Source organism: Zootoca vivipara, chromosome 1, assembly GCF_963506605.1.
Source record: "Zootoca vivipara chromosome 1, rZooViv1.1, whole genome shotgun sequence".
Lineage (NCBI taxonomy): Eukaryota > Metazoa > Chordata > Lepidosauria > Squamata > Lacertidae > Zootoca > Zootoca vivipara.
In genome coordinates, this window is record NC_083276.1 from 135,294,273 (window position 1) to 135,321,440 (window position 27,168).

General features: G+C 41.5%; 1 protein-coding gene across 5 annotated transcripts in view; it reads right to left on the reverse strand.

Moving 5' to 3' along the window:
- Positions 1-27,168, reverse strand: part of HDAC4 (histone deacetylase 4) — a 120,366-nt gene that overhangs the window by 82,543 nt on the left and 10,655 nt on the right. For 3 of the 5 annotated variants that reach the window (XM_035140321.2, XM_060282698.1, XM_035140330.2), the window contains exons 2-3: positions 16,799-17,041; positions 3,286-3,357 (exon numbers count right to left, since the gene is read on the reverse strand). The exons of 1 other annotated variant lie outside the window; for it this stretch is intronic. In XM_035140321.2, the coding sequence (XP_034996212.1) occupies positions 3,286-3,357; positions 16,799-16,820 (94 nt within the window). In that variant the 5' untranslated portion in view covers positions 16,821-17,041. The remainder of the gene's footprint in view (positions 1-3,285; positions 3,358-16,798; positions 17,042-27,168) is intronic. One more of the 5 variants, XM_060282703.1, reaches the window with a different exon arrangement.

A 27,168-nucleotide genomic window follows, 5' to 3' on the forward strand; every position in this document is an offset into this window, starting at 1 on the left:
TGAGCGATGCCAAAGGCACAAATTAGGTTTAAATTATGAATAGGTTGTATTCTTGAAGTCCAGTCTTTTCAACACCACAAAAGAATATCCTATATGTTTTCAATGATTATATTACTTTTTATTATAGATAGATCACTGTCTTAGTTATCATTTTAACACCAAGTTAAAACTTGCATACTGAGAAATTAAAATTTTCCAAAGATTGCCTATGTAAAAAACTAATCTCCAAGACATTTTACTTATGACTATAAAGTGTAAAATGAAAATGTATTTTTAGTGAATTTGTTTTGCACACACACAGAGTTCACTCAGACAATGTTCATATATTTTTAAATCTAAACTTTTAAATCTAAGCCTCCTCCCAATAACACCCTCTTAGCTCCCCTGTTTTCCCTATTTTAAGATGTAAAATAAGCCATAGCAGGATTTTTAAGCATTCAAGGAATATAAGCCATACCCCGAAAATAAGACATAGTGATAGGCGCAGCAGCAATGCTGGCAATGCAGGAGGAGGAGGGAAAAAATAAGATATCCCCTGAAAATAAGTGTTTTGTTTTGTTGAAAAATAAATATAAGACTGTGTCTTATTTTTGGAGAAACACAGTAGGTATAGGGGACTCTTGCTGGAAGGAAACTTTGCCCCTCCCTCTTTATGCGAGTGAAAGTGTTTTCTGCTTGCTAATGGTGGCAACACATGAAAGATTCAGCACTCCAGTGCCCCACATTTAACTTAACACACAATATGTGAGGAACGAACACAACTATCTAACCAACGTTTTGAAACCTAGTCTCTGAACTTGAACCCACCAACATAGTTTCTCGCGTTATTTCCTGTGTGAATCAATGTGCAATGATCATCTTGAGTATCTTAAGCTATTTCAGACACTAAAATCCTTGCACTAGAACTCAACATATATTTTACAAGTCCTTCAGAATTTTAGATCAAGTTAATGGCTGCCAAAATATTTTCATCTGAGAAAAATGTAGCATATGATTTGGGTATGTCCAACGTATATCAAATGGAAATAGTAATAAATTCAAAGGAACATTCGAACAAATGCTGTTAATTCTCAAGAATATATTAGCACAAAGCCACTTAGACTAGCAATTCACTTAGAGGATGAACCCCCCAGAATCCATTTAAAAATTATCTCTAAAAATTGTTCACTGAGCATCATTTTTCTTCTGCTCAATATTTGTCACAAATACATGCTTAACAGTGTTATTGCTTAGAAGATTGCACTGTATATGCATGGCATTCTATTCATGGTCCACACTTCAGTAAATGTCAAAATTTGCTGAAACACTAAGAGACAGTGAGATCATAGCTATTTATAGAAACAAGCTTCTGCAGTATCTGACTGCAGTGCCAAGATACAGGAATGATATTTTTATTTAAGCTGTAGTAGAACATACCTCAACATGGAATTATAGCAAGCTATAGCTGACAATCACCAGGTATTTGTCCATTCTGTTTTAAAAGCCTTTTTACTCACAAATGATTATAATATGTTGAACACTATGAAACTAGACTAAGGATTCAAACCAGAAGATAAAAATCAAGCAGAACTTTAAAACGTAATGGACAGTGTTCTCGAAGCTACCAACATGGGTCTGACCAAACTGCGGGAGGCAGTGCAAGACAGGAGTGCCTGGCGTGCTCTGGTCCATGGGGTCACGAAGAGTCGGACACGACTAAACAACAAACAATATAAGTAATATGGTTTATATATTGCAAGCCATATTCAAACTGAAAGTCCTTCACAGTAAGACACTAGGATGAGCTCCGCACAGACAATATGTGCTAGTCTCTCAACAATGATAAGGCGATCTGGAACATGTTCCCAAGTTAGAATAATAAAACTATAGAATTGTAGAGTTGGAAGGGACCCCAGTATCAATGTAGGAATCTCATCCATGACAGAGGGCCATCCAATCTTTGCTTAAAAACCTCCAATGTCTGCTACCTCTTGTGGGAGTCTGTTTCACGGTTGAACAGGTCTTCTTAAGGTCAGAAAATTCAGTCCTTTCTCCAAACTATGAGAATTTTCCCTGTGTTTTTTGGGGGGGGGAGGGGGCAAAGAGCTAACCATGGTCAGGATTACATGTGCACCAAATTTATCTCCAAAAACGGAATCTTTTGCTTTCAATTTTGGTTAACCACAGCTTGCCATGCCATCCAGACCCAGAATGCTTAAAACAAAGAATGGTTTGAAGTTGCTTCTTTTAAGCTAAGCCTGGTGAACATTAACCAGTTCATCACTCCCACACTACCTCCAGCCACACACACAAAGAGGAATCCAAAAGCCCAAAGCACAACCAAGAGCTGGTTCATGAATAACTATAAATCACGGTTTAGCACTACATGCAGTTTAGAATGAACCTGAGCAAAGCCTCAGGCTTGTTTGCTCCCCCTTCTTTTGCTGTACAACTGGGAAAGTGACTTCTGGAATTTCATTCTTTTTCCACAACTTCTTAGATCACACTTTAAAAACAATCTGGATGCTTGATTATACAAGCTTCACATCATTCCATCCTATTTCCCTATACAAATTAATTATAGGTTAGTACCAATCAATAGCATCAAATAGATTACAATTTTATATTTATATATATTGCAGCATAGGCCAGGATTATATATAACTTAATATTACCTATAATGGATAGTTAAACTTTTTCCAAAAAATAAGTTAATTTCTGTCACATCTACTCATTCCAAAGAATAATCACCAGATGGAAAGGAACGAATATTTACACAGATGAGGCATCAACATAAAACTCCAAGCAAAATAAAAAAATTCCTTCAGTAGCACCTTAAAGACCAACTAAGTTTATATTTTGGTATGAGCTTTCGTGTGCATGCATACTTCATCAGATACACTGAAACAGAAGTATCTGATGAAGTGTATCTGAAGAAGTGTGCATGCACACGAAAGCTCATACCAAAATAAAATCTTAGTTGGTCTTTAAGGTGCTACTGAAGGAATTTTTTTATTTTGTTTCGACTCAGACCAACACGGCTACCTACCTGTAAATAAAACTCCAAGGTTAATATAAAAATTAGTAAAACTATTTGGCCTCAGCTTTGCTTTGTATACTTCCTTCAATATCCTTCCCATTTCCATTGTTAAGTATTATTTTTCCATAGTTGAAATTAAATATTACAAAAAAATCTATGCTCCAAATGATTCCAAAAGTACAGATCTCCCATCCCTTACAGAATGTTAGGTATACTTCTCACATATGGCATAATATTAAACAGCTAATATTAGCTTTATCTCTTACCAGAACTTGGCATATGGTTTACTCTGGCTGGATTTAACAATTCTACTGGCTGGTCCCTGCCAGAAAGTCCATCTGAAAAAAAGAGAGAAAGCCACCTAGTGTTAGTAGCTCCAGCAGGTTAAAGTTCACCAGAGGTTCTGAAGACATGACCTGATGAAAAAAGCAGGTTCTCTCCATAGGAGAGAGCATGGGTTGCGGCTAACAAGACGACCCGGGGCCTTGGGGGTGGGTCTGATATTGGGCTTTGATTGGTGGTTTAATTGTTGCTGGGGGTTTTTCCTTGTTGCAATTTGTTGATTGACAGCCCTTGCTTGGTTTAAGCTGAAGGAGCAGTTTGTGCTACCTCTTTGCTGCTCGCTTCGAATCTCCCGCCCACCCTCCGCTTCATTTAGGCCCCTTTGCTTGACCTTGCAGTGCCTGTCTAGGTGGTCGCCTGTATTCAGGGGCCTGGTGGGAATTTTTCCACTTGACTGATTGGCTGGTGCCAGGTGGTTTTTGCTTACCATACTGCAACTAGTCACAACTTGTAAGGTTGCGGTTAGTCATTGGTTCAAATAATTGGTCGAGGGGTACGGATTTTGGCTGGGCCTGACCCTCATGTGATTGCTGCTGCCATATAGAAGTATTCCGTTAAAGGAATCCCGGGCTCCACATGTTTGTCTGTTTATCCCCGCTAGGGGTCAGGACCACGCATGAGCCGCGGGGAGCATCTGGGGAGAGGACAAAGAAGGGCTTGTGCCCCCTGCCCCGTCCTCTCTCATAGAACAGTGTTCTCATAGAATCATAGAGTTGGAAGAGACCACAAGGGCCATCCAGTCCAACCCCCTGCCAAGCAGGAAACACCATCAAAGCATTCCTGACAGATGGCTGTCAAGCCTCTGCTTAAAGAGCTCCAAAGAAGGAGACTCCACCACACTCCTTGGCAGCAAATTCCACTGCCGAACAGCTCTTACTGTCAGGAAGTTCTTCCTAATGTTTAGGTGGAATTTTCTTTCTTGTAGTTTGAATCCGTTGCTCCGTGTCCGCTTCTCTGGAGCAGCAGAAAACAACCTTTCTCCCTCCTCTATATGACATCCTTTTATATATTTGAACATGGTTATCATATCACCTCTCAGGGGGTGCTTACTTACTGACTCCCCTACTAGGCTAGAGGGAGTCAGATCTGTCTCAGGCGGGAGACAGATGGCTGGGGAACCAATGACTAAGCAACCACTCACATTTAATTGATTGTATTTTAATAAAAAAGTTGTGGCCAAATTTTAATGCCAAAAACTTTAACAAAAATTATGGTGTCTGTGTGAGTTATTGGGGGGTCCTCTTGGTGCCTCAGCACACAAATAGAGGCGAAGAAACTGAGCTACAATTCTCTCTCTCTCTCTCTCTCTATATATATATAAATATAAATGTAAATGTAAAGGGTCCATTTTTGGGACTTTCCACTTTTTTCGGAAATCGCTTCACCGATTGCGTTCAAATTTGGACAAAGCATCCAGTACCAATACGCGAGTGCCAACATAACCTTAGATTCCACATGTGCCAAACCTTTGGCAGGTAAAAACGGAATTTTCTATAATAATAAAAACCATAGCGCCCTCCAGTGGACGTCAAAGGAACATACACCTCACCTGCTGCCATTGGCTGCATACTATCAGTGACATCACAACAGAACATTCCAACCAACTGAATATGGGCCTTTAACAGAAAACAACACCAATGCAGGGGAACCGGCCAGGCCGCAGGGGTTTGCGAGGGGTACAGGATGGGGCCAATCACAGGGATAAGTCCAGGGTGGGAGGCGGGATAGGTCATGGGTCGGAACAGGGTGGGGGCAGTCACAAGGATGAGCCACAGCAACGCGTGGCCGGGACAGCTAGTGTGTGTGTGTGTGTGTGTGTGTGTGTGTGTGTGTGTGTGTGTGTATACACACAGAGAGAGAGAGAGAGAGAGTTTTCAGGTACCTGTATAAGTACAATTTACATTACAGTACATTTTGTTTCAGTATTCAACTGTATTGAACAAAATTTTATGTTAAGAACATGGTTGTTGTTACACAGTGTGTTTATATTACTGGCATTTTGTACCATGCATTTAAATTGTAAGCAACTGTTGTAGCTTATGATACCTAATACAATACAAATTTATAATTCTAACAGTTTGGTTAAGTAATTGGTAAATAATTAGTAGAAACTTTAAGTTCATACTTCAACAAGTTGCAGAAGAAGCTATTACAGAGTTAATAAAAACATACTGAACAAAGTAATGAACAATTCTGAGAATTTTGGGTTCCTTTTTATTAAGTGCATGAAATTAAACTACAATCTGGAATCGTTTGGGGCTTTTCACTGCTGTTATAATACATGGATCAATGGCTTGTCGTGGCGAAGGGGCTTGAATAACTCAGAGAAGCTATGAGCTATGCCATGCAGGGCCACCCAAGATGGACAGGTCATAGTGGAGAGTTTTGACTAAACGTGATCCACCTGGAGAAGGAACTGGCAAGCCACTCCAGTATCCCTGCCAAGAAAACTCCATGGACAAAGACAACAGGCATATAAAAGTTATGACGCTGGAAGATGAGCCCCTCAGGTCGGAAGGCGTCCAACATGCTACTGAGGAAGAGCGGAGGACAAGTACAAGTAGATTCAGAGCTGATGAAGCGGCTGGGCCAAAGCCGAAAGGACGCTCAGTTGCGGATATGCCTGGAAGCGAAAGGAAAGTCCGATGCTGTAAAGAAAAATATTGCATAGGAACCTGGAATGTAAGAACCATGAGTGGAGGTAAGCTGGATGTGGTCAAAAATGAGATGACATGAATAAATATCGACATCCTGGGCATCAGTGAACTAAAATGGAAGGGAATGGGCGAATTCAGTTCGGGTGACTATCATATCTACTACTGTGGGCAGGAATCCTGTAGAAGAAATGGAGTGGCCCTCATAGTCAACAAAAGAGTGGCAAAAGCTGTAATGGGATGCAATCTCAAAAATGACAGAATGATCTCGATACGAATCCAAGGCAGACCTTTTAACATCACAGTAATCCAAGTTTATGCACCAACTACCGGTGCTGAAGAAAGTGAAATTGACCAATTCTATGAAGACCTACAACAACTTCTAGAAATGACACCAAAGAAGGATGTTCTTCTCATTACAGGGGATTGGAATGCTAAAGTAGGGAATCAAGAGATAAAAGGAACAACTGGCAAGTTTGGCCTTGGAGTTCAAAATGAAGCAGGGCAAAGGCTAATAGAGTTCTGTCAAGAGAACAAGCTGGTCATCACAAACACTCTCTTCCAACAACACAAGAGACGACTCTACACATGGATATCACCAAATGGGCAGCATCGAAATCAGATTGATTATATTCTCTGCAGCCAAAGATGGAGAAGCTCTATACAGTCAGCAAAAACAAGACCTGGAGCTGACTGTAACTCAGATCATCAGCTTCTTATAGCAAAATTCCAGCTTAAACTGAAGAAAGTAGGAAAAACCACTGGGCCAGTAAGATACAATCTGAATCAAATCCCTTATGAATACACAGTGGAAGTGAGGAACAGGTTTAAGGATTTAGATTTGGTGGACAGAATGCCTGAAGAACTATGGATGGAGGCTCGTAACATTATACAGGAGGCAGCAACGAAAACCATCCCAAGGAAAAGGAAATGCAAGAAAGCAAAATGGCTGTCCAACGAGGCCTTACAAATAGCGGAGGAGAGTCGGCAAGCAAAATGCAAGGGAGATAGGGAAAGATACAGGAAACTGAATGCAGATTTCCAAAAAACAGCAAGGAGAGACAAGAGGGTCTTCTTAAATGAGCAATGCAAAGAAATAGAGGAAAACAATAGAATGGGGAAAACCAGAGATCTGTTCAAGAAAATTGGAGATATGAAAGGAACATTTCGTACAAAGATTACCATAATCAAGGACAAAAGTGGTAAGGACCTAACAGAAGCAGAAGACATCAAGAAGAGGTGGCAGGAATACACAGAGGAATTATACCAGAAAGATATGGAGGTCTCGTACACCCCAGGTAGTGTGGTTGCTGACCTTGAGCCAGACATCTTGGAGAGTGAAGTCAAATGGGCCTTAGAAAGCACTGCTAATAACAAGGCCAGTGGAAGTGATGATATTCCAGCTGAACTATTTAAAATTTTAAAAGATGATGCTGTTAAGGTGCTACACCCAATATGCCAGCAAGTTTGGAAAACTCAGCAATGGCCAGAGGATTGGAGAAGATCAGTCTACATCCCAATTCCAAAGAAGGGCAGTGCCAAAGAATGCTCCAACTACCGCACAATTGCGCTCATTTCACACGCTAGCAAGGTTATGCTTAAAATTCTACAAGGCAGGCTTAGGCAGTATGTGGACCGAGAACTCCCAGAAGTGCAAGCTGGATTTCGAAAGGGCAGAGGAACCAGAGACCAAATAGCAAACATGCGCTGGATTATGGAGAAAGCTAGAGAGTTCCAGAAAAACGTCTACTTCTGCTTCATTGACTATGCAAAAGCCTTTGACTGTGTCGACCACAGCAAACTATGGCAAGTTCTTAAAGAAATGGGAGTGCCTGATCACCTCATCTGTCTCCTGAGAAATCTCTATGTGGGACAAGAAGCTACAGTTAGAACTGGATATGGAACAACTGATTGGTTCAAAATTGGGAAAGGAGTACGACAAGGTTGTATATTGTCTCCCTGCTTATTTAACTTATATGCAGAATTCATCATGCGAAAGGCTGGACTAGATGAATCCCAAGCCGGAATTAAGATTGCCGGAAGAAATATCAACAACCTCAGATATGCAGATGACACAACCTTGATGGCAGAAAGCGAGGAGGAATTAAAGAACCTTTTAATGAGGGTGAAAGAGGAGAGCGCAAAATATGGTCTGAAGCTCAACATCAAAAAAACCAAGATCATGGCCACTGGTCCCATCACCTCCTGGCAAATAGAAGGGGAAGAAATGGAGGCAGTGAGAGATTTTACTTTCTTGGGCTCCTTGATCACTGCAGATGGTGACAGCAGTCACGAAATTAAAAGACGCCTGCTTCTTGGGAGAAAAGCAATGACAAACCTAGACAGCATCTTAAAAAGCAGAGACATCACTTTGCCGACAAAGGTCCGTATAGTTAAAGCTATGGTTTTCCCAGTAGTGATGTATGGAAGTGAGAGCTGGACCATAAAGAAGGCTGATCGTCGAAGAATTGATGCTTTTGAATTATGGTGCTGGAGGAGACTCTTGAGAGTCCCATGGACTGCTAGAAGATCAAACCTATCCATTCTTAAGGAAATCAGCCCTGAGTGCTCCCTGGAAGGACAGATCGTGAAGCTGAGGCTCCAATACTTTGGCCACCTCATGAGAAGAGAAGAATCCTTGGAAAAGACCCTGATGTTGGGAAAGATGGAGGGCACTAGGAGAAGGGGACGACAGAGGACGAGATGGTTGGACAGTGTTCTCGAAGCTACGAACATGAGTTTGACCAAACTGCGGGAGGCAGTGCAAGACAGGAGTGCCTGGCGTGCTATGGTCCATGGGGTCACGAAGAGTCGGACACGACTAAACGACTAAACAACAACAACAACAACAACATCCTGCCCTTTGTCCTATAAAAGCAGTGAAAGACAAAAGGCAAACAAAAGACTTACCGGTAAATACTGAAAACTGTGTAGGATTTAAGAGGCTAAATAGGAAAAGCTCGGCAGCAACTTTGTTCATGTTCTGAAGGTCATAAAGAAAAGAGGCTGCCATGTCTCCCATGATGGCTAGCCTTCGCTCTGCCACTGCAGTGGTGTTCAAAAAGGATCCGTACCAGGACTGTGGAACAAGCCCATAGCCGTAGAAGCCCATAGCCAAAGCTGTACAAATACTGGAAACTGCCCAGAGTAGCTGGGAAAACCCAGCCAGATGGGTGGGGTATAAATAATAAAATTAGAATTATTTATTATTAAATTCCCTGTAAAGGAACAATAGATTCCATTTGAAGAATGACAGCATTTTTAGAAGAAGAAGCAACATTTTTGGGTCACACTGGTAACCCTCCCTTCTTGCAAAGTGGTAGTGTTTCAAACTGTGCCCACCTAAGATGCCCACTAGTACAAGATCAGAGGTGCCAGAACTCACCATGAACACCTCCCTTGTTCTCTTATGGTGGCAATGGCTCCTACTTGAGAGGAGCCGGAACTGAGTTCTGGTGAGTTCCAGGTGGCGGGGGGGAAAGCCCTGCTGTGACTCATATCATAAAACATCCAGGAAAAGAAATTCACATTTAGCAACTACGATTGTGAGCATGGCAGGCTGCAAAAGTGTACAGGGCAGGATAAGTTTTAAAAGGTTGCTGGTGAGATTTCATGAAGGACAAATGGGGCCATATAGCACTATAACCTATTGGTGTAATCAAAATATTAATAAATATGCTACAATCTAAATCAAATCCCTTATGAATACACAGTGGAAGTGAGGAACAGGTTTAAGGATTTAGATTTGGTGGACAGAGTGCCTGAAGAACTATGGATGGAGGCTCGTAACATTATACAGGAGGCAGCAACAAAAACCATCCCAAGGAAAAGGAAATGCAAGAAAGCAAAATGGCTGTCCAACAAGGCCTTACAAATAGCGGGGGAGAGGAGGCAAGCAAAATGCAAGGGAGATAGGGAAAGATACAGGAAACTGAATGCAGATTTCCAAAAAATAGCAAAGAGAGACAAGAGGGCCTTCTTAAACGAGCAATGCAAAGAAATATCTGGAGGGCCGCTATTTGGGGATGCCTGTTGTCGAGTATATTAAGCAGGTAGGTAGCCGTGTTGGTCTGACGCAGTCATAAAAAAATTAAAAAAATCCTTCCAGTAGCACCTTAGAGACCAACTAAGTTTGTCATAGGTATGAGCTTTCGTGTGCATGCACACTTCTTCAGATACACTGAAACAGAAGTCACCAGACCCTTATGTATAGTCAGAGGGTGGGGAGGGGTATTACTCAGAAGGGTGGTGGGAATGGGTGATTGGCTGATAGGAGTGGTAAACCTGTTGATGACTGTTAACGACTGCAATTGATCTTGCAGGAAAAAGCAAGGGGTAAGATGGCATAAGAAAGCTTTATCATGTATGAGATAAGAATCTAGTGTTTACTTACTATATTAAACAGTCCAATATATTTTTCTCTGAGAGAGCATTTTCAGTCATTTTGGATTGTCATCTCCCACCAGTAGGAGGCAGGGCTAGACTATGAGGAGGAATCTTTGTGTTGGGCTCCCCAGTTCTCCTTCAAGTACACCTTACTTTTAAAATTCTTATTATTTATTAATTCATTCTTTCCCCACCCCCAATCTAAGGAGGACTAGGATTCATGTGGATGGCGATCTCAGGATATCTAAAGCGACATGTTCCTGCCTCTCCACTTTTCAGATTGAATGGGTGGGTTAACTGAAAGGAGGAACCTGTTTGCTTTCTCCTGCCTTTTTGCCTTCTCCTTTATGTTTTCAGTGAAAACTTATTTATCCACCTTGTAGAATTTAATAAATGTGGTGGAGCAAAATCACAAGGCCACTCTATATATGTCCTGTAAGAGGGTGTGGATGTGACCACCCCTCTATTATAATTATAAATGAAATGTCTATACCTCCCTTCATCTGAGGATCACAGGACGGTTTTAAAATATAAAGACACAAAATACATACTATAGTACCAAACAAAAATAATAACTCACCCCCCCCCCACACACACACACACATTAAATTGTGGGCATGATTCCCTGAGTCCTATGGAACATCAATTTTACTTGAAGCCTTAGGACTATGTGGTCTGGGTGAACACCACCACTTTCCCCCAAAAGGCCCGAAACCCCAGCAATCTAACCTGCCTGGACAGGAGGATAGGAGAACTGTGTGTATATGTTTGTTCATGTTGACTTGATGTGTGTGTTCGACAAATATTTAGTCCTGCGGGAGGGCTGCCATTTACAGAAAACAATGACAACTGGCTTGTAACAGGTCATCTCCTGTGAACGCAGAAATGTAAAAAGCCACACAGTTATGAATACAGCCAAAAAGTCATGTGAGGAATTCAGCACGGTACTGTGTTGATCCTTCCATCAAGGCAAGCATATCAGCTTCGCAGACAGAACAATCCCTGCTCCTTCCCCCATGCACTGTTCTCAAGGGCACATGAGGTGGGGGGGCAGGCTCCATTGTGGAAGCAGAAGTCATTTGAATCCTGCTCTGTGTATATGGGACTGAGGTTGAGTAAGGGAAAATAGAAGCCTTGATAATAATTAGGAAGGAGTACTTTTCTATAAGCAATACTTACAGTACACCTGCCCCAGATATGTACTTGCAACACCACTAATATACACAAAGAACTCGTTTCCATCACATCCATGCCAGACTGCATGATTACTTCTGTTATCCTTTCCTTCCTCTGTCCTGAAAGTGATGGCTTCATTTATTATTACTATTTATTAAATTTGTACTGTATACTGCCCTTCATCCGAAGATCACAACATAAAAATACAAAATAATTCATAGGTGTGGTGAGCATGTTGTCTCAAAACATAAGGAGTATGCTTTCTTTATCCAAGATACTCACTGCCTTTCAGCTCAACTGCTGAGCAGACATTGGAACAGTGGCTTTCTAAAGGCAATTAAATGTGAGGGAAAGCACATCCTTCCAGTTCAAGAAGGATACTGACAAGCTGGAACGTGTCCAGAGGAGGGCAACCAAAATGGTCAAAGGCCTGGGAACGATGCCTTATGAGGAACGGCTTAGGGAGCTGGGTATGTTTAGCCTGGAGAAGAGAAGGTGAAGGGGTGATATGATAGCCATGTTCAAATATATAAAAGGATGTCATATAGAGGAGGGTGAAAGGTTGTTTTCTGCTGCTCCACAGAAGCGGACATGGAGCAATGGATTCAAACTACAAGAAAGAAGATTCCACCTAAACATTAGGAAGAACTTCCTGACAGGAAGAGCTGTTCGACAGTGGAATTTGCTGCCAAGGAGTGTGGTGGAGTCTCCTTCTTTGGAGGTCTTTAAGCAGAGGCTTGACAGCCATATGTCAAGAATGCTTTGATGGTGTTTCCTGCTTGGCAGGAGGTTGGACTGGATGGCCCTTGTGGTCTCTTCCAACTCTATCATTCTATGATTCTATCCAGGCATGTAGAGCAGGTGCCCTTGTCTGAGAGAAGATCCATTTTCTATTCATGCCAGAACATTTCCCAGTGCTCTGTGCCTTTTAAAAAACTTGCCTACTTGCCTGATAGACAAAGCAAGTGAAAAAATTTAATATATTTTTGTTGAAATTCGTGTAATACACTAAAATGTAAAGAAATTGTTCCTTCAGCAGATTCCTGAAGAACACAATATTACAGACAATCCATGCGTGCTGAAGGACAAAAGTCACCTGCCATTATGAAAAAGTCTGAAGTACTAGCTTTACTCAAAATAATTCAACTCTTTGTCAGGGGCTGGAAGACATTATACAGTACAGCCAAATCACAGTCCCAAACATTGATAAATATTTTTGTACTGCAAATCCACATTGGGAGGCAACAATTTGGGAGAGATATTAAATGAAAAGGATGCTTATCCCCATGAAATATCCCTAACAAATGCCAAAGATACAGCTGCTTTTCCACAAGCAAGGGTTCCAGAACAGTTTCCAAAGCAAACATGTGAAGATGACAGAGTTTAGAAGCACATTTTAGTAATGTAAAGGCTTGAATATACAGTACCCTCTTGGCATGGTGCTCTGGACAGTTAGAGAAATCATTTATGAGTCTTCAGTCCAAATCCTGAAATGCTTGACATCTTTTGAAGAGTAATGGTCTCTTCTATGCCCTGAATTTGCCCAGCATCCTGCCTACCACATTGGCCAGCCAAATGCATCACAAACACGGCAGGTAGATGGCGAGAAGCAGAATATCACCATCAGTTGCTTTGGACTTTTCCAAAATGCCGTGCAACCAACAATGCCCTCACTCTTCCCTCACAGTTCGAGAATAAGGAGGTGAGCAGTGTTAAGAAACACAGATACATAAGCTATTTCCCAAATTGCTCCTTAAACCTAGGTCACAGTCGCTGTGACGAGATGTCTAGGCACCTTTTAAAAAAAAACAAGATTGCAAAGCTGAAAACGAATTGTATATATTGTCAACACAATAAAATTCAGAAAGCGTAATGTGGTGTTTTCCCATTTTTTAAGCTTCTCTTTTGATTTCCTTTGGTTACTTCAGGTGTATTATGTGGCCTTTTGAAACACAGAAGCAATTAACATTTCCAAAAATAAAGCATCAAAAGTATCCCAAACCATACCATTGTATTTGGGGCAAATTAATCCCGAGTAACTACCATTTCCTGATTCTGTACTAACAACAACAACAACAACAACAACAACAACAACAACAACAACAACAAACACACAGGCGTGTTGAGTTGGGCTCAACATTAGGGAGGCCGTCACATGTGCATGACACATGCATTTCGCACCTCACCCCCGCCCCCTAGTCCAGCCAGGTCTGCCAGGACGCATGGGCATCCCTCTGAGGATTGCCAGAACGCCTTCCCAGAAAGCGCTCTGGTGATCACAGCAGTGAGCGGGGAGGGTGAAAAACGCCCTCCACGCCTCCCACACGCACCTGGCGGGCCAGCACTTACCTGAGAATGCTGACTCAGCAGCATCGTCTCACAGCACTGCCCAGCTGAGAGCAGCGGCAATCCACCATGATTCTCCTGCTTCTCTCCAGCTCCTGGGTCAGACCTGACCCAGGAGCTCCCTCGCACCTGCAGCCCTGTACAGACGAGGGGCGGTGACACAGCAACGTTACTGCCGCAGCCTCTCCTCCACTGGGTCAGACCTAACTCAGGAGCAGAGCTGAGGCTGGGCACAAGTGCTTGCCTGGGGGAAGCGGGGGGTGCAAGCCCCCTCATTATTGGAGGGGCTCAGCTCCCTGCCTAGAAATATGGAGGGGGCTGAAGCCCCTGCCAACACATATTAGAAGCCTACACAACTGGTGGCAGAGACAGCCACCTTGAGTGTCCAGTTCGGTGCCCCTCAATTCCCCCACTCCAACATTTGTTTTGTTTTTAAGCCCCACTGTGAGAGTCTAAGGTAAATAACACTTTTATTATATTTTAGTCTATGTGCTGCCAAAGCAAGCATGGTAAATGACACTTTAAAATGAACTACAAGCAGTGACCACTTTAGGCGTTTCCTATATGTGTATGACCACGCAGGCACACTGAACCCAGAAGGGACCCAAAAGTCATAAAATGGGGTGGGGCAGGGCGGGGCAGGAGTGGGGTCTTTGCAGGCTTTTACAACAGATTTTCAAATATACTTGATTTCACTTAAACGCATGGTGCCTTGAAACTATGACGGAGTTTGAGGCTCAATGCCACTGATAATACTCCCTAGTGATTTATTAGAACACCACAAGTAAAGCATGATGGTATAGGTCCAGTAAGGAAAGCATCTCTGGATGCTCAGTACTGACAGAAACGGCTTTTTAAAAAAATACATACTTCAATGGCGCACAATACTTTGTGCCCCAGATTTTCACGTTTAAAAAAATCAGTCATAACCTTTATGAAAGAATATTAACTTGCAATCTCCAATAATGTTTCTCTGGGACAAAAAAGCTTTTGTAGTTAAGATAAAATGGAAGTATGGCACCCTCAGTGTGGTGACCCCTGACATTAGAATGAACAGAGCACCAATATTTTGAGGTTATTTTAAAAGCAAGAAAAGGGCAATAATTCAACTTTCACTTCAACTTGAATTCATTTCAGGACAAACCAACCGGCTACTAATAATTTATATTTACTTCCCAAATGTGAAATTTACATTTTACTGCATGGCACTTCAATATAAATAAAAAGTATATGAATAGCCCTTGAGGGCACCTAAAGTTCAAAATAGCAACACAGCAGTCAAAGTAAGTGGAGGAAAAGTTAACTCCTCCACACTATCAAAATACAGAGAATAAAATAATTCATTATTTTATTATAGCACTCACAGAACTATTAACAATTTCATCTGTTATTACTGGTGGCTTTATTAGCACATAAAAATCACTATACTGTATCCTGTTTCTGCACCCAATACTACTACATGGGTGGTGTTTCTTGGTCACTTCTATGCAGGACAAAATGTGGAGGCCTCTTTCATGCCAACATCTTATCATAACGTGTCACCTCCACAAGACTGCACTGAGTAGCTAAACACACAGCAATCTGTGTTAATGAAAGCACAGAAGACACACTACTGGGTGTGCCTGTGGAGTTTATAGCAAAAATGTCACAGACCAAGATATACCTAAGACTGTCAATATGTGGTAACTTCCTAGCCATTAAAGGAGCAATTATATCGAAACTTGGGAGTTCAGAACTCCAAGTTTGGAAAAGTCCAGGTTTTGAAAAGAGCAGGTACCACTTGATGAAAGCCTGGAAAGGCCCAAGCTGAGGGATGTGCTGAGACACTTGAGAGACTGAAGCTGGCACAGGCTCAAAGAACTGGAACGTCAGTAAAAAGAGGCCCGACATACATAGAATCAGCACAGAGCAAAGTTTGGGGGGAGACAGTGCGCATGCTTAATTCCCAGCCCTCAGATCACAGGAAGCAGAAGGCACAGGGGCTAGAGGTCTAGCTGGTATGCACAAAGCTAGAGCAACATCTGGCCAAGCTGGCCCAGTTGAAGCACATGGAAGGCTGTAATACAAGATGCACTCCAGTGTCCCAATACTTTCGGGGGCAGCAGGTTCTGTAAGTCAGCTAGACAAAGCCTATCCAGCCCCTGTAGGAAGTTCGGCTACTTTAATTCTAGGCATCTTCCTGTTTCTGTTTGTGGAAGCTTTATAAATCCTTACAGAACACTTAGTCATACTTCTCCAAGGGTAAAAGGTAACGGTAACGGGACAGTTAAGTCCCATCAAAGGTGATTATGGGGTGCAGCACGCATCTCGCTTTTCAGGCCAAGGGAGCCAGCATTTGTCCACAGACTGCTTTCCAGGTCATGTGGCCAGCATGACTTAACAGCTTCTGGCACAATGGGACACCGTGACAAGTGCCAGAGCGCACAGAAATGCCATTTACCTTCCCGTTGCAGCAGTACCTATTTATCTACAGTTGCAATGGTATGCTTTCGAACTGCTAGGTTGGCAGAAGCTGGTATCAGAAGGAAATGGGGCAGATCTTGCAATTTACCAGGGACGACGACAATGACCCACTGCTTCAGCTTCCACCAACATCTACCCCCACTACTTTAAAACTCTTTATAATTCCTCAAATTCTTCCACTGGTCATTTTCACCCAGAGCACCCTATTAGACTTCTCTATTCATACCTGGTCCCAGATCCTGCTACATGTCTACATCCCTTGCCCTTTGCAAGATCCTGATTACAATTCAGAGACAGTAGGTTTCCTAACTTGCTCCATAATGTGTAAGTAGCCTTAAAACTCACATCATCTATCACTTCTGGTTTCCCATGGTAACGTTTCATTCTAGAAAGAAAGGATTTTTGACCTTACCTGGATGGCTTTGAGAACTCATTGCTAGCAGAATTTAAACAAGTGTGAGTAAGAGAGGCTAGCTTCTGAACAGACAACAGTCCTGAAGAGCTTCAGTGCTCCAATGGAACATAGGAAGTAAATTCAGGAGGAAACACATTCATAGCCACCAGATAAATTCCAGATCAGAAAGACATTCTATGTTGTGAAGCAATGCAATCCAGCAAGACGGTAGACTATTCAAGTTGTTTTCAAAACATAATCCTGTAAAGAAAAAAATGTCAAATGAATTTGGTTTCTTACATAGTGTTCATGCTCCCATACTTTACTGCTTGTTATCATCTTACATTTTAAGACACAACAGAATATACCACTCTGCATGTCTCCTAGCATTTCTCCTTTTCCGTGATTTCATTCCCACCGTGCATTCATCTTTCAGGGCAACGGGAAACGGTTTCTTAATAAATGCATCAAGCAGAAAGTCTCAGCTGTTCGCCTATCAAGTGTTTTTAAAAGCAGCACTGGTTGAAATACAGGTTTTTAGCTAAATTCAGATATTAATTGTGCACATATGCTGACTCAGCCTCCCAATTAAGGGAGAATCTGCTGATCCAGACACTCTAAGCAGAGGGCCTATTTTATGTTTCCCCTTCAACCCTCCTCCATCCCACCCTGGTGCCTCTCAAACTATTGTTACTCATAACCTGTAATTTCTCCTCCCCTTCTCTTTTCAGTTAACTTTTATCTTATCCCTTCTCCCAACAGAATATTAAAAACACAATAAAATTTCAAACATTAAAAACTTCCCTAAACAGGGCTGCCTTCAGATGTCTTCTGAAAGCCTGATAGTTATTTATTTCTTTGTCATCTGATGGGAAGGGCATTCCACAGGACAGGTGCCACCACCGAGAAGTCCCTCTGCCTGGTTTTCTGTAACCTCACTTCTTGCAGTGAGGGAACTGCCAGAAGGCCCTCAGAGCTGGACCTCAGTGTATCCTTGGTATCCTGGGCCAAGACCGTTTAGGGCATTAAAGGTCAGCACCAACACTTTGAATGTAGGTCTTTCAGGACCGGTGTTATGTAGTCTCGGTAGCTGCTCCCAGTCGCCAGTCTAGCTGCCACATTCTGGATTAATTATAGTTTCCGGGTCACGTAGAGCACATTGCAGTAGTCCAAACAAGAGATAACCAGAGCTTGCACCACTCTGGCAAGACAGTCCATGGGCAGGTAGGGTCTAAGCCTGTGTACCAGATGGAGCTGGTAGACAGCTGCCCTGGACACAGAATTGACTCCATGGCTCCATGGTCAATGGTATCAAAGGCTGAGAGATCCAGCAGAACTAGGAAACAGATTTCACCTTTGTCCCTAGTCCACTGGAGAACTTCAACCAGCGCAACCAGGCAGTTTCAGTCCCATGATGAGGCCCATGAATTGGAAGGGATCCAAATGGTTGGCATCCTCCAAGCGTGCCTGGAGTTCTTCATGTCAGCACTACTTAGGTTTGCAAAGTTGCATCTGAAGAAACTACAAGACTTCTGGAATAATGTCCTTTGGACAGACAAGACCAAAGTGGAGTTGTTTGGCCAAAATGCACAACACCACATTTGGCCAAATCCAAGCACAAACACCTCGTACCAACTGTCAAGCAGGGTGGCGAAGCGCTGATGATTTGGGCTTGTTGTGCAGCCACAGGACCTGGCAACCTTGCAGTCATTGAGACAACTATGAACTCCTCTGTACAGTGAAATATTCTAGTCAAAAGTGAGGCCATCTGCCCAAAAGCTGAAGCTTGGCTGAAACTGGGTCATGCAACAGGACAATGATGCCAAGTACACCAGCAAATCTACAACACAATGGCTGAAAAAGAAAATAATCAAGGTGTTGCAATGGCCCATTCAAAACCCAGACCAGAGAGCCGTGCATAAACAAATGCCAGCAAACCTCAACAAACTGAAGCAATGCTGTAAAGAAGAGTGGGCCAAAAATCCTCCACCACAATGGGAGAGACCAATAAAGTTATACAGAAAACAATTACTTCTAGTTATTGCTGCTAAAGGTGGTTCTATTGAATTGTAAGGTATACAGTACCTAGTTTTTCACACATGGCTTCTCCATTTTGGTTTTATTTTTGATAAACAAATCTTGACACAGTGTAATATGTCCTGTGCTGTTGTTCATCGGAGGTTGTATTGTAAGACTTGTTAATAAACAAATGATTGTTATTATGTCCTGTAAAACCACAGAATTCAAAAAGGCTATACTTTCTTTTTCCCATGACTGCACATAGCCATCTCAGACTCAAAATATAAAAATTAAAAAGACTATGCAAATCTAGAAGGTTGCCTTGCACTAATTTTGACTGCACCAAAATCCAGCTAAAACTTAATCTCTTCTTGCTGGGTGGCATTTTGGATTTCCAAATGTAGCACAGTGAACGTTGCCATAGCTACAGTGGAATTCTACAATAACTACTGCCTTGCAATGGATGGCTTGATGCCTGTACACAAGCAGCTGAGCTTACTTAATTCACTACCCTTTTAAGACTCAAAAACAGCAACCTGTTTTTGATCCTGGGTTTTTCTCCCCAGTTTTTTCCTAGCAGAAGCTCCATCAACAATGTTTGTGTTACCAATGTAAATAAATGCAGAGCAAAGAGTGGAGCACTCATTCATCCCAGAAGCCAGGCCACACTACACCTGGGAGCAAGCCCCATTGAATTCATTAGAAATTACGGTACTTCCAAAAAGAGGTGTATAGGATTGCACAGTAAACATAAAAGGAGCAGTGGCACTTAAGCTCCAAAATCCAGGGAAGGGAGATACTGTACAAGAAACCAAAGACACTGGAAAATATGGGAAGGGTCCTCCATTAGCACCCCCAAAACCAATACTAAAAGCAGCAAAGGGACTCCACCACCTAGCCAAGAATCCTTGCACAATAGAATTATGAATTTAGGTCACTAAAAAATTGAACCACATATCAAAGGCAGGAGCTGCCATCTACTTTTCTGAGTGACTCAAAAACTGTAAACGTGAGCCCTGCCAACATTCCCCAAGCAAGACTAACAAATAGAAGGCTGGAGAGCCTCTTTCTGTTCTTCCGTTGGGAAATATTAGTACAGAGACAGGTATGTTTTACAGATTTTCCATATAAGTGATGATGGTTGGTATCAGTTCCACATGCTTTTGCAATTAGATTAATAATTTTGTCATTTTGTCCTATCTATATAGATGTGTCCTGTTTTCTAAGCTATTGCTTGCTTACTACTTAAGACTTCATTGTACAGTACAGGTAATAGATAATGTATGTATTCTCACTGAAATGTAACCATTCCAAACGGAAACAGATGTTGACTATATACAGCATCTTGTTCTATCTTATCAGCTCAATGATAAAGCCCCTTTGTGGGAAGAAACAGAGTTTACCGGAACAGCGGCTGGGTGTTAACTTATGAATTGATGTTACTTCTATCAAATACAAGTGATTGTAGAGAAAAAGACTACATCTACTGGTACAGTGGTGCTTTGCAAGACAAAATTAATTTGTTCCGCGAGTCGTTTCGTATTGCGATAATTTCGTCTTGCGAAGCACGGTTTCCCATAGGAATTGGGGGGGGGGAATTGCAAAAAAAATCGTCTTGCGAAACACGGCCAAAGAAAAATTCATCTTGCAAGTCACTAAAAAAATCGCGAACCCCTTTCATCTTGTGAGTTTTTCGTTGCGCGAGGCATTCGTCTTGTGAGGTACCACTGTATATTTCTCTGTTTGTCTATACGCCTTATTGTGGAGCACTTGTCCTTGGTGATATATTCTTCTGTGACTTATAAATGTATAGAAGACACCAGACAAAACGGTAACTGTAATGGTTGCTGCCACAGTAGTGAAGTATTTCTTGACAGAATAAATGCAAGTCGAGTACCTTGCAGAACCATCACTCTCGCCTGTGGAGCTGTTTATTGAAAAACTAGTAATCAAGTATGCCTCATTCATAACCAACCAAGAAAAGGCAATCAATAATTTGATGCTAACAAGCCCCGAATAAAGATCCATTGGTTCTACTAAATGGCTGCAAATTTAAGGCAAATCCATCCAATGCCAGATTAGGAGGACATCCAAACAGTCATGATGTAACTTCAGAATGCAATTTTAAAAGCATATTCATACAAAACTTTATACAAAGGGTTACACGTAATCTCTGCTGACAAATTCCTACACAAAACTTACAGATAATTTCAAATCATGCAGCTCTATTACTGTTAGTGACAGAGCTTAACTTTTAGTGGTTTATAAACTAATCAGACTCACACTTTCCCAAATGCTACCACGTTTCTTCCTGTAACGCATCACAAAGTATTAATACTCAGAAAGTAGCTTAACGTGGTATCCAGATAAAATTTAGACACAGAAATTTCTTACAAGATTGCCACATACAGTGGTACCTCGCAAGACGAATGCCTCGCGCAACGAAAAACTCGCAAGACGAAAGGGGTTCACAATTTTTTGTAGTGACTCGCAAGACTAATTTTTCTATGGCCGTGCTTCGCAAGACGGATTTTTTTGCAATTTCCCCCCATTCCTATGGGAAACCGCGCTTCGCAAGACGAAATTATCGCAATACGAAACGACTCGCGGAACTAATTAATTTAGTCTAGCGATGCATCACTGTAGTAAAAACAAGCAGACTGCACACCCTCACTGCACAAAATATTAATTTCAAAACACAGCAAAACAAATAAGGGAAAGAACGGTCTCAAGAAACTGGGAAAGTACTGTGGTGCGGCAGCCAATGAGGGCTGGGGGAGTTGGATGCAAATCTCCATCCATCCATAAAGCTCCACTGAGCGAATATGGGCCAGTTACTTTTTCTCAGACTAACAAACTTCACAGTGTTGCAAGAATAACATGGGAAATGGCAGAGTAGCAGGTATTCCAACCTGAGCTATTTAAATGAAAGGCAAATATGAATGTAATAAGGAGCTAAATAGATAAACAAAGATATATATCTATTATAGATCACTGCTATATACATTTTCAGCTTTGTATTCTTGTAATAAAAAGTGTGCCTAGACATTCCATTGTTGTACCCATAACCTAGGTTTAAAGTGCCATTTAGCTTTCCTATCTCAGTTTCTAACACTGATTATTTGTACCCCGCCCATCAGACTGAGTTGCCCCAGCCACTCTGGACGGCATATATATGGATACATAGCAGTATAGAATGTATGGAATGTATTCAACTGCATTTTTACTCATAGATTTGTTTAAATTAATGAAGAGAAGTTACATAGGCCCATCAATGTCAATGTGTTTACTATAACTTAGTTGAATACCACCCCATGTTCTTATTTAATAGTTCTTTTTTTAAAAAAAATCCATCATGATATTCTACAAAATAGGTTAAATAACCAAACTCATTACTATAGTTAAAATGTTTGTCTGCAAATTACAGCTAGCTACTTAGAGAAGCTGACAAAGTTTTAGAAGACTGGGTGAACTGTCCTCCATCTGATATCCTAAAGCAGAGCTTTCTAAACTGTGTGTAGCGACACATTAGTGTGTCAGGTGCAGTGTGTAGGTGTGTCACATGAATGCTCCCCACACGCTTCCTGGGGCTGGAAAGGGTTAGCTTTAACCTCCGGTTTGCTAGTAAAACTGAATTACTGTGTCACAAAATTATGCATGTGTCGCCAACTTGGAAAGCCATGTCCTAAAATATTGTATATAATCATGCATGCGCACACCACATCACACACTGTGTAACATGTGGCAAGAAGCAGACACATGCACTTCTTATGTCTTGCTTTCCCACCCCCTTTTTGAAAGCAGAGAGATTGTGACAACCAAGCATTGATACACACTCCATGGTCTGGTATGCAGAATAGATAGAAAAACAGTCTGCTTCCTTGCACCAACCAACCCTTAGAATATGTATTGAAACAAGAAATAAGATGTTTCAGAAATCATGCATTGCATTTTAAGTAGGGTTTTCAGTCAGAACAGCGTGAAGTACAAGCTTTGTGTATGCTGTTTACTCTGAACAAATTAATACACCTTTGAAGGTGGCTATCAATGTATTAGTATAGTTTACATTTAATATGTACAATAAAACTTTACAAATCCTGATTTGAACTCCATTCTACATCTGCGAAATGGGAACAACCATGACAGATGATATACAAGATGATAGAGAGAATTACAGTTGTACCTCAGAAGTTGAACAGAATCCATTCTGACTTCTGATTGGCTGCAGGAAGCTGCGTGGATGCTACTAGCCCAGAGATGGAAACAAGACAAAGTCCCTACCAGAGAAGAATGGCAAACCAAGCTGATGGACTATGCCGAAATGGCAAAGCTGACTGGAAAACTCAGGAACCAAGAGGACAAAAACTTTACAGTGGTACCTCGGTTTATGAACACAACTGGTTCCGGAAGTCTGTTCATAAACTGAAGCGTTCATAAACTGAAGCGAACTTTCCCATTGAAAGTAATGGAAAGTGGGTTAATCTGTTCCAGACGGTCCGCAGAGTACTTAAACTGAAGCATTCATAAACTGTAGCGAACTTTCCCATTGAAAGTAATGGAAAGTGGATTAATCCGTTCCAGACGGGTCCGCGGAGTACTCAACCTGAAGCGTACTTAACCCGAAGCATGGGTGGAATTGGTTCCCGAAGTCTGTTCATAAACTGAAGCGTTCATAAACTGAAGCGAACTTTCCCACTGAAAGTAATGGAAAGTGAATTAATCCGTTCCAGATAGGTCCACGGCGTTCGTAAACCGAGGTGTTCATAAACCGAGGTTCCACTGTACAAAAGAATGGGGGGGGATTTTAAGCAGATGGAAACACTGGCAGGATTTTGATTCCACTTGTAGTGTAATAATTACCATGGAAAATATGGATTGATAGAATAGAATACAGAAGAGGATGCAGTTTTAATGTTTAAAATGGGACTCCATGGGTGGGGGAAAGTCCTGAGATTCGGAGAAATCTCTATCTGGATATGCATCTGGATTTTTTTAAAAAAATATAATTTTGTATTGTAAAACCAAATAAAAATGATTTCATAAAAAAATTAAGCTTTCATGGTTTGGAAGAGTAGTGATAATTACAAGGAAATTTTTGTCTAGAATTAATTTATTTAGAATGTTGCCAATTAAGATATTGGAGACAGAGATAAAGGGTTGGCAAAGTATAATTAATAAATTTTTCAATGAGGATAAGAAAACAAGAATAAAAGAAGATGGTATAAAGCCCAGAAAACAGGTTGAATGGGTCTCTCCAACATAAAGTTACTGTATATTATATAGCAAATCAGTTAAGATATATCACAGATTGGATAACAGAACAAGGAGAATAAAAAAATTTCCTTCAGTAGCACCTTAAAGACCAACTAAGTTTTTATTTTGGTATGAGCTTTCGTGTGCATGCACACTTCTTCAGATTCTGAAGAAGTGTGCATGCACACGAAAGCTCATACCAAAATAAAAACTTAGTTGGTCTTTAAGGTGCTACTGAAGGAAATTTTTTTATTTTACTTCGATCCAGACCAACACGGCTACCTACCTGTAACCAGAACAAGGAGAGTTAGAATGGTTAGAGAGTGGTACACAGAAAGTGAGGGAGAAGCGAGTATATTTTTTATCAAACCAAATAGGCAATGGTGGCAGAATATTGAAAATCCCTTATTAAGAAAAATCATTGGGATATAGGTAAAATATAAAGGAAAAGTGATACCAGCAAATTCCCCACTAACTCTGGTGGTGATGATAGAAGACTTCCCAGGAAATGTCAAAAAAGGAAATTAAAAAAGAAGCGAAAGAGAAAACTTAAAATAAAAGAATGGGTGGAGAAAATGAGAAGGAAAGAACAATTAAGAGAAGCTCTAACAGAAAGTAAAATAACTTGGTTTAACTGTATACAACTGGAGCAATGGACAAGGAAGTGGTTAAGGGAAAACAAGAACTGCAAAGAATATACAAAATTGGGGGGGGGAGATTATAAAAGGGGGAGATAAAGAAGAAATATAGTTATAAACCAGTGAAATTTATTTTAAAAAATAAGTAGAAATGGAGGATCAGCAAGATTAAAAAAGGTGTGGGAAAAGGAGACAACAGGGCAATTAGTCAAAGCTGGGGGAAAATATTGAAGAAACACACTTTGAAAATGTTGTCTATAAGGATAAAAGAAAATTATTATAACTTAGTTTGGAGATGGTATTTAAGACCAGTCAGATGAAATCAAATAAACAAGGACTATTTGGTGTTATGTTGGAGGGGATGCCAGGAAACCAGGACTTATATGGTGGGGATGTAAATATTTACAAATTTTGGGGCAAAGGATGTTTAAAGAGATAACAAAAATCACCGGGTTAAAGCTGACCGAAAGTCCAGAGATAACATTATCACCAATTTACGATGGGGTGGAAGGTTCACAGGCTATGAAGGACTTGCTCACGACTTTATTGACAGCTGCACAAGTTATTATAGCTAGGAAGTGGAAGGGGCAAGGTGACTATAAAATGGAAGAATGGTATAGAGAGGTATGGGGTATAAATATTAACGATATATTAACATGTGCCATTAAAGTAAGACGGGGGATATGCAGGAGAAATGATTTTGAGGAGATATGGAAGGTGTTTGTAGAATCTGTACTGTTAAAATGGAAAGGGATCAAACCATCACAAGAGGTGTTAACATTTAGGGAGGTTGGATAGTTACAATGGAATGGTCTCGGCAGTGGGGTGCACATATTTATTCTTCTTATTATTACTTTGTCAAAATAAAATTATAAAATTGGGGGGGGGGAGTTTGTCATCAACATGAAATGTTTGGAAAGCTCTGGTGTAGGTGTTTTCTCCTTAGCCTTTCCTTCTCCCATATACATTATGGTGCTTAGGTCTAAGATTGTTGTTGTTTAGTCGTTTAGTCGTGTCTGACTCTTTGTGACCCTATGGACCACGACTGACCCCATGGACCTGGTTCTTAGGTCTAAGAACCAGGCCTTTAAATCCAGTAGGAGGCCACAGCAATCACCTCCCTCTCTGCTGTCCTGTTCCTCCCAAGTACCCTTTGGATCAGAGGCATGAAAAGAATGGCATACAACCATACGGCAATTCTGACATCAGGGCATCCATGCCCAAGCCCCCTTGGGTCCTGAGGGGAGAAAAGAACATGCTCAGCTTCCTGATGACTTACAAACAGATTCACCACAGGCATTCAGAACATGTCTGATCTGTAGAAACACCTGTTGATGTAGACTCCATTCTGCTTGCACATTGGAGGCAGTGGAGATGTGGTGGGCTGGCAGGGATTCTAAATGCTTCTGTCTAAACCAGAGAAGAGAGTGATACCTGGACCCGTGTCTATTTATCTCTGGTGCCTTGGTGGTCATATTGCCCATGAGCACATGGACACCTGTGGATTACCAGAGGTAAGAAATGGAGAAGGACCAACCTTACTGCTTGCAGCTCCAGATAGTTTATCAGACTTTCTGCCTCTTCCAGGGCCCAAAGTTTAATGGATTTTCCCCCAAATGATTTTCATTGCCCATATATATGTGCCCCTTAGTCTGAGAGCCACACATCCACAGCGATCTGCAGCACCTCCTGGAAGGAGACTTCCCTGTAGAGAGCTGCAGAGAGCCACCAGAGTAGAGAATACCTCACCCTTTTGCTCATTTGCACTTTTAGCATAGTGTGGTGTAAAATCTCTTATTGATAAGGGAGGAAGGCCCACTGGAGCAGACTTGAATGGAACCGCACCCATGGGATGGACCCTATGGAAGCAATTACTGCTCCCTGGGCTAGATGAAAGATGTCTGGCCTTTGTGAAACAAGAACTACTCCTACCACGTTATGCAGTATGGAGATGTGCTTCCTTGGCAGACTCACCACGCCATCTGGGTGCTGATCACTGCTGCTAGATGTGTCATCTCCTGTAAAGGTACTAGCTAACTCCTTTCCATATTTATCTGGAAATCATGCTGGCAATCCTGTGTTGTTGTGACATCTGATGGTGGGCATGTGGGAGAGAGTCTGAGCACACAAGAATGCCAACCAGGTAAAGGAACATGTGGACACCCTACCTTCTCAAATGTAGTACCACGGCCACCTATACCTTTGTAAACACGCTTGGAGCAATGGTTAAACCAAATGAGAGCGCTGTATTAGTAGCATCTACTCCAGTAGGCAGAGCACACCTTTTGGCAATGCAGTGGGTGAATCTGTATATATAGCTAGACTTCTGCCAAGTCCTGGAAGTACAGTCAATGAAGTCCCCAGACTCAGTGCTCTCCAGTAATGTCTGGAGAGTCTCCATCCAGAACTTTCTTATCAACAATCAAATGACCCACTTCAAATTCAATATGGTACTCTGGTTCCCCTATTGGGAATAGT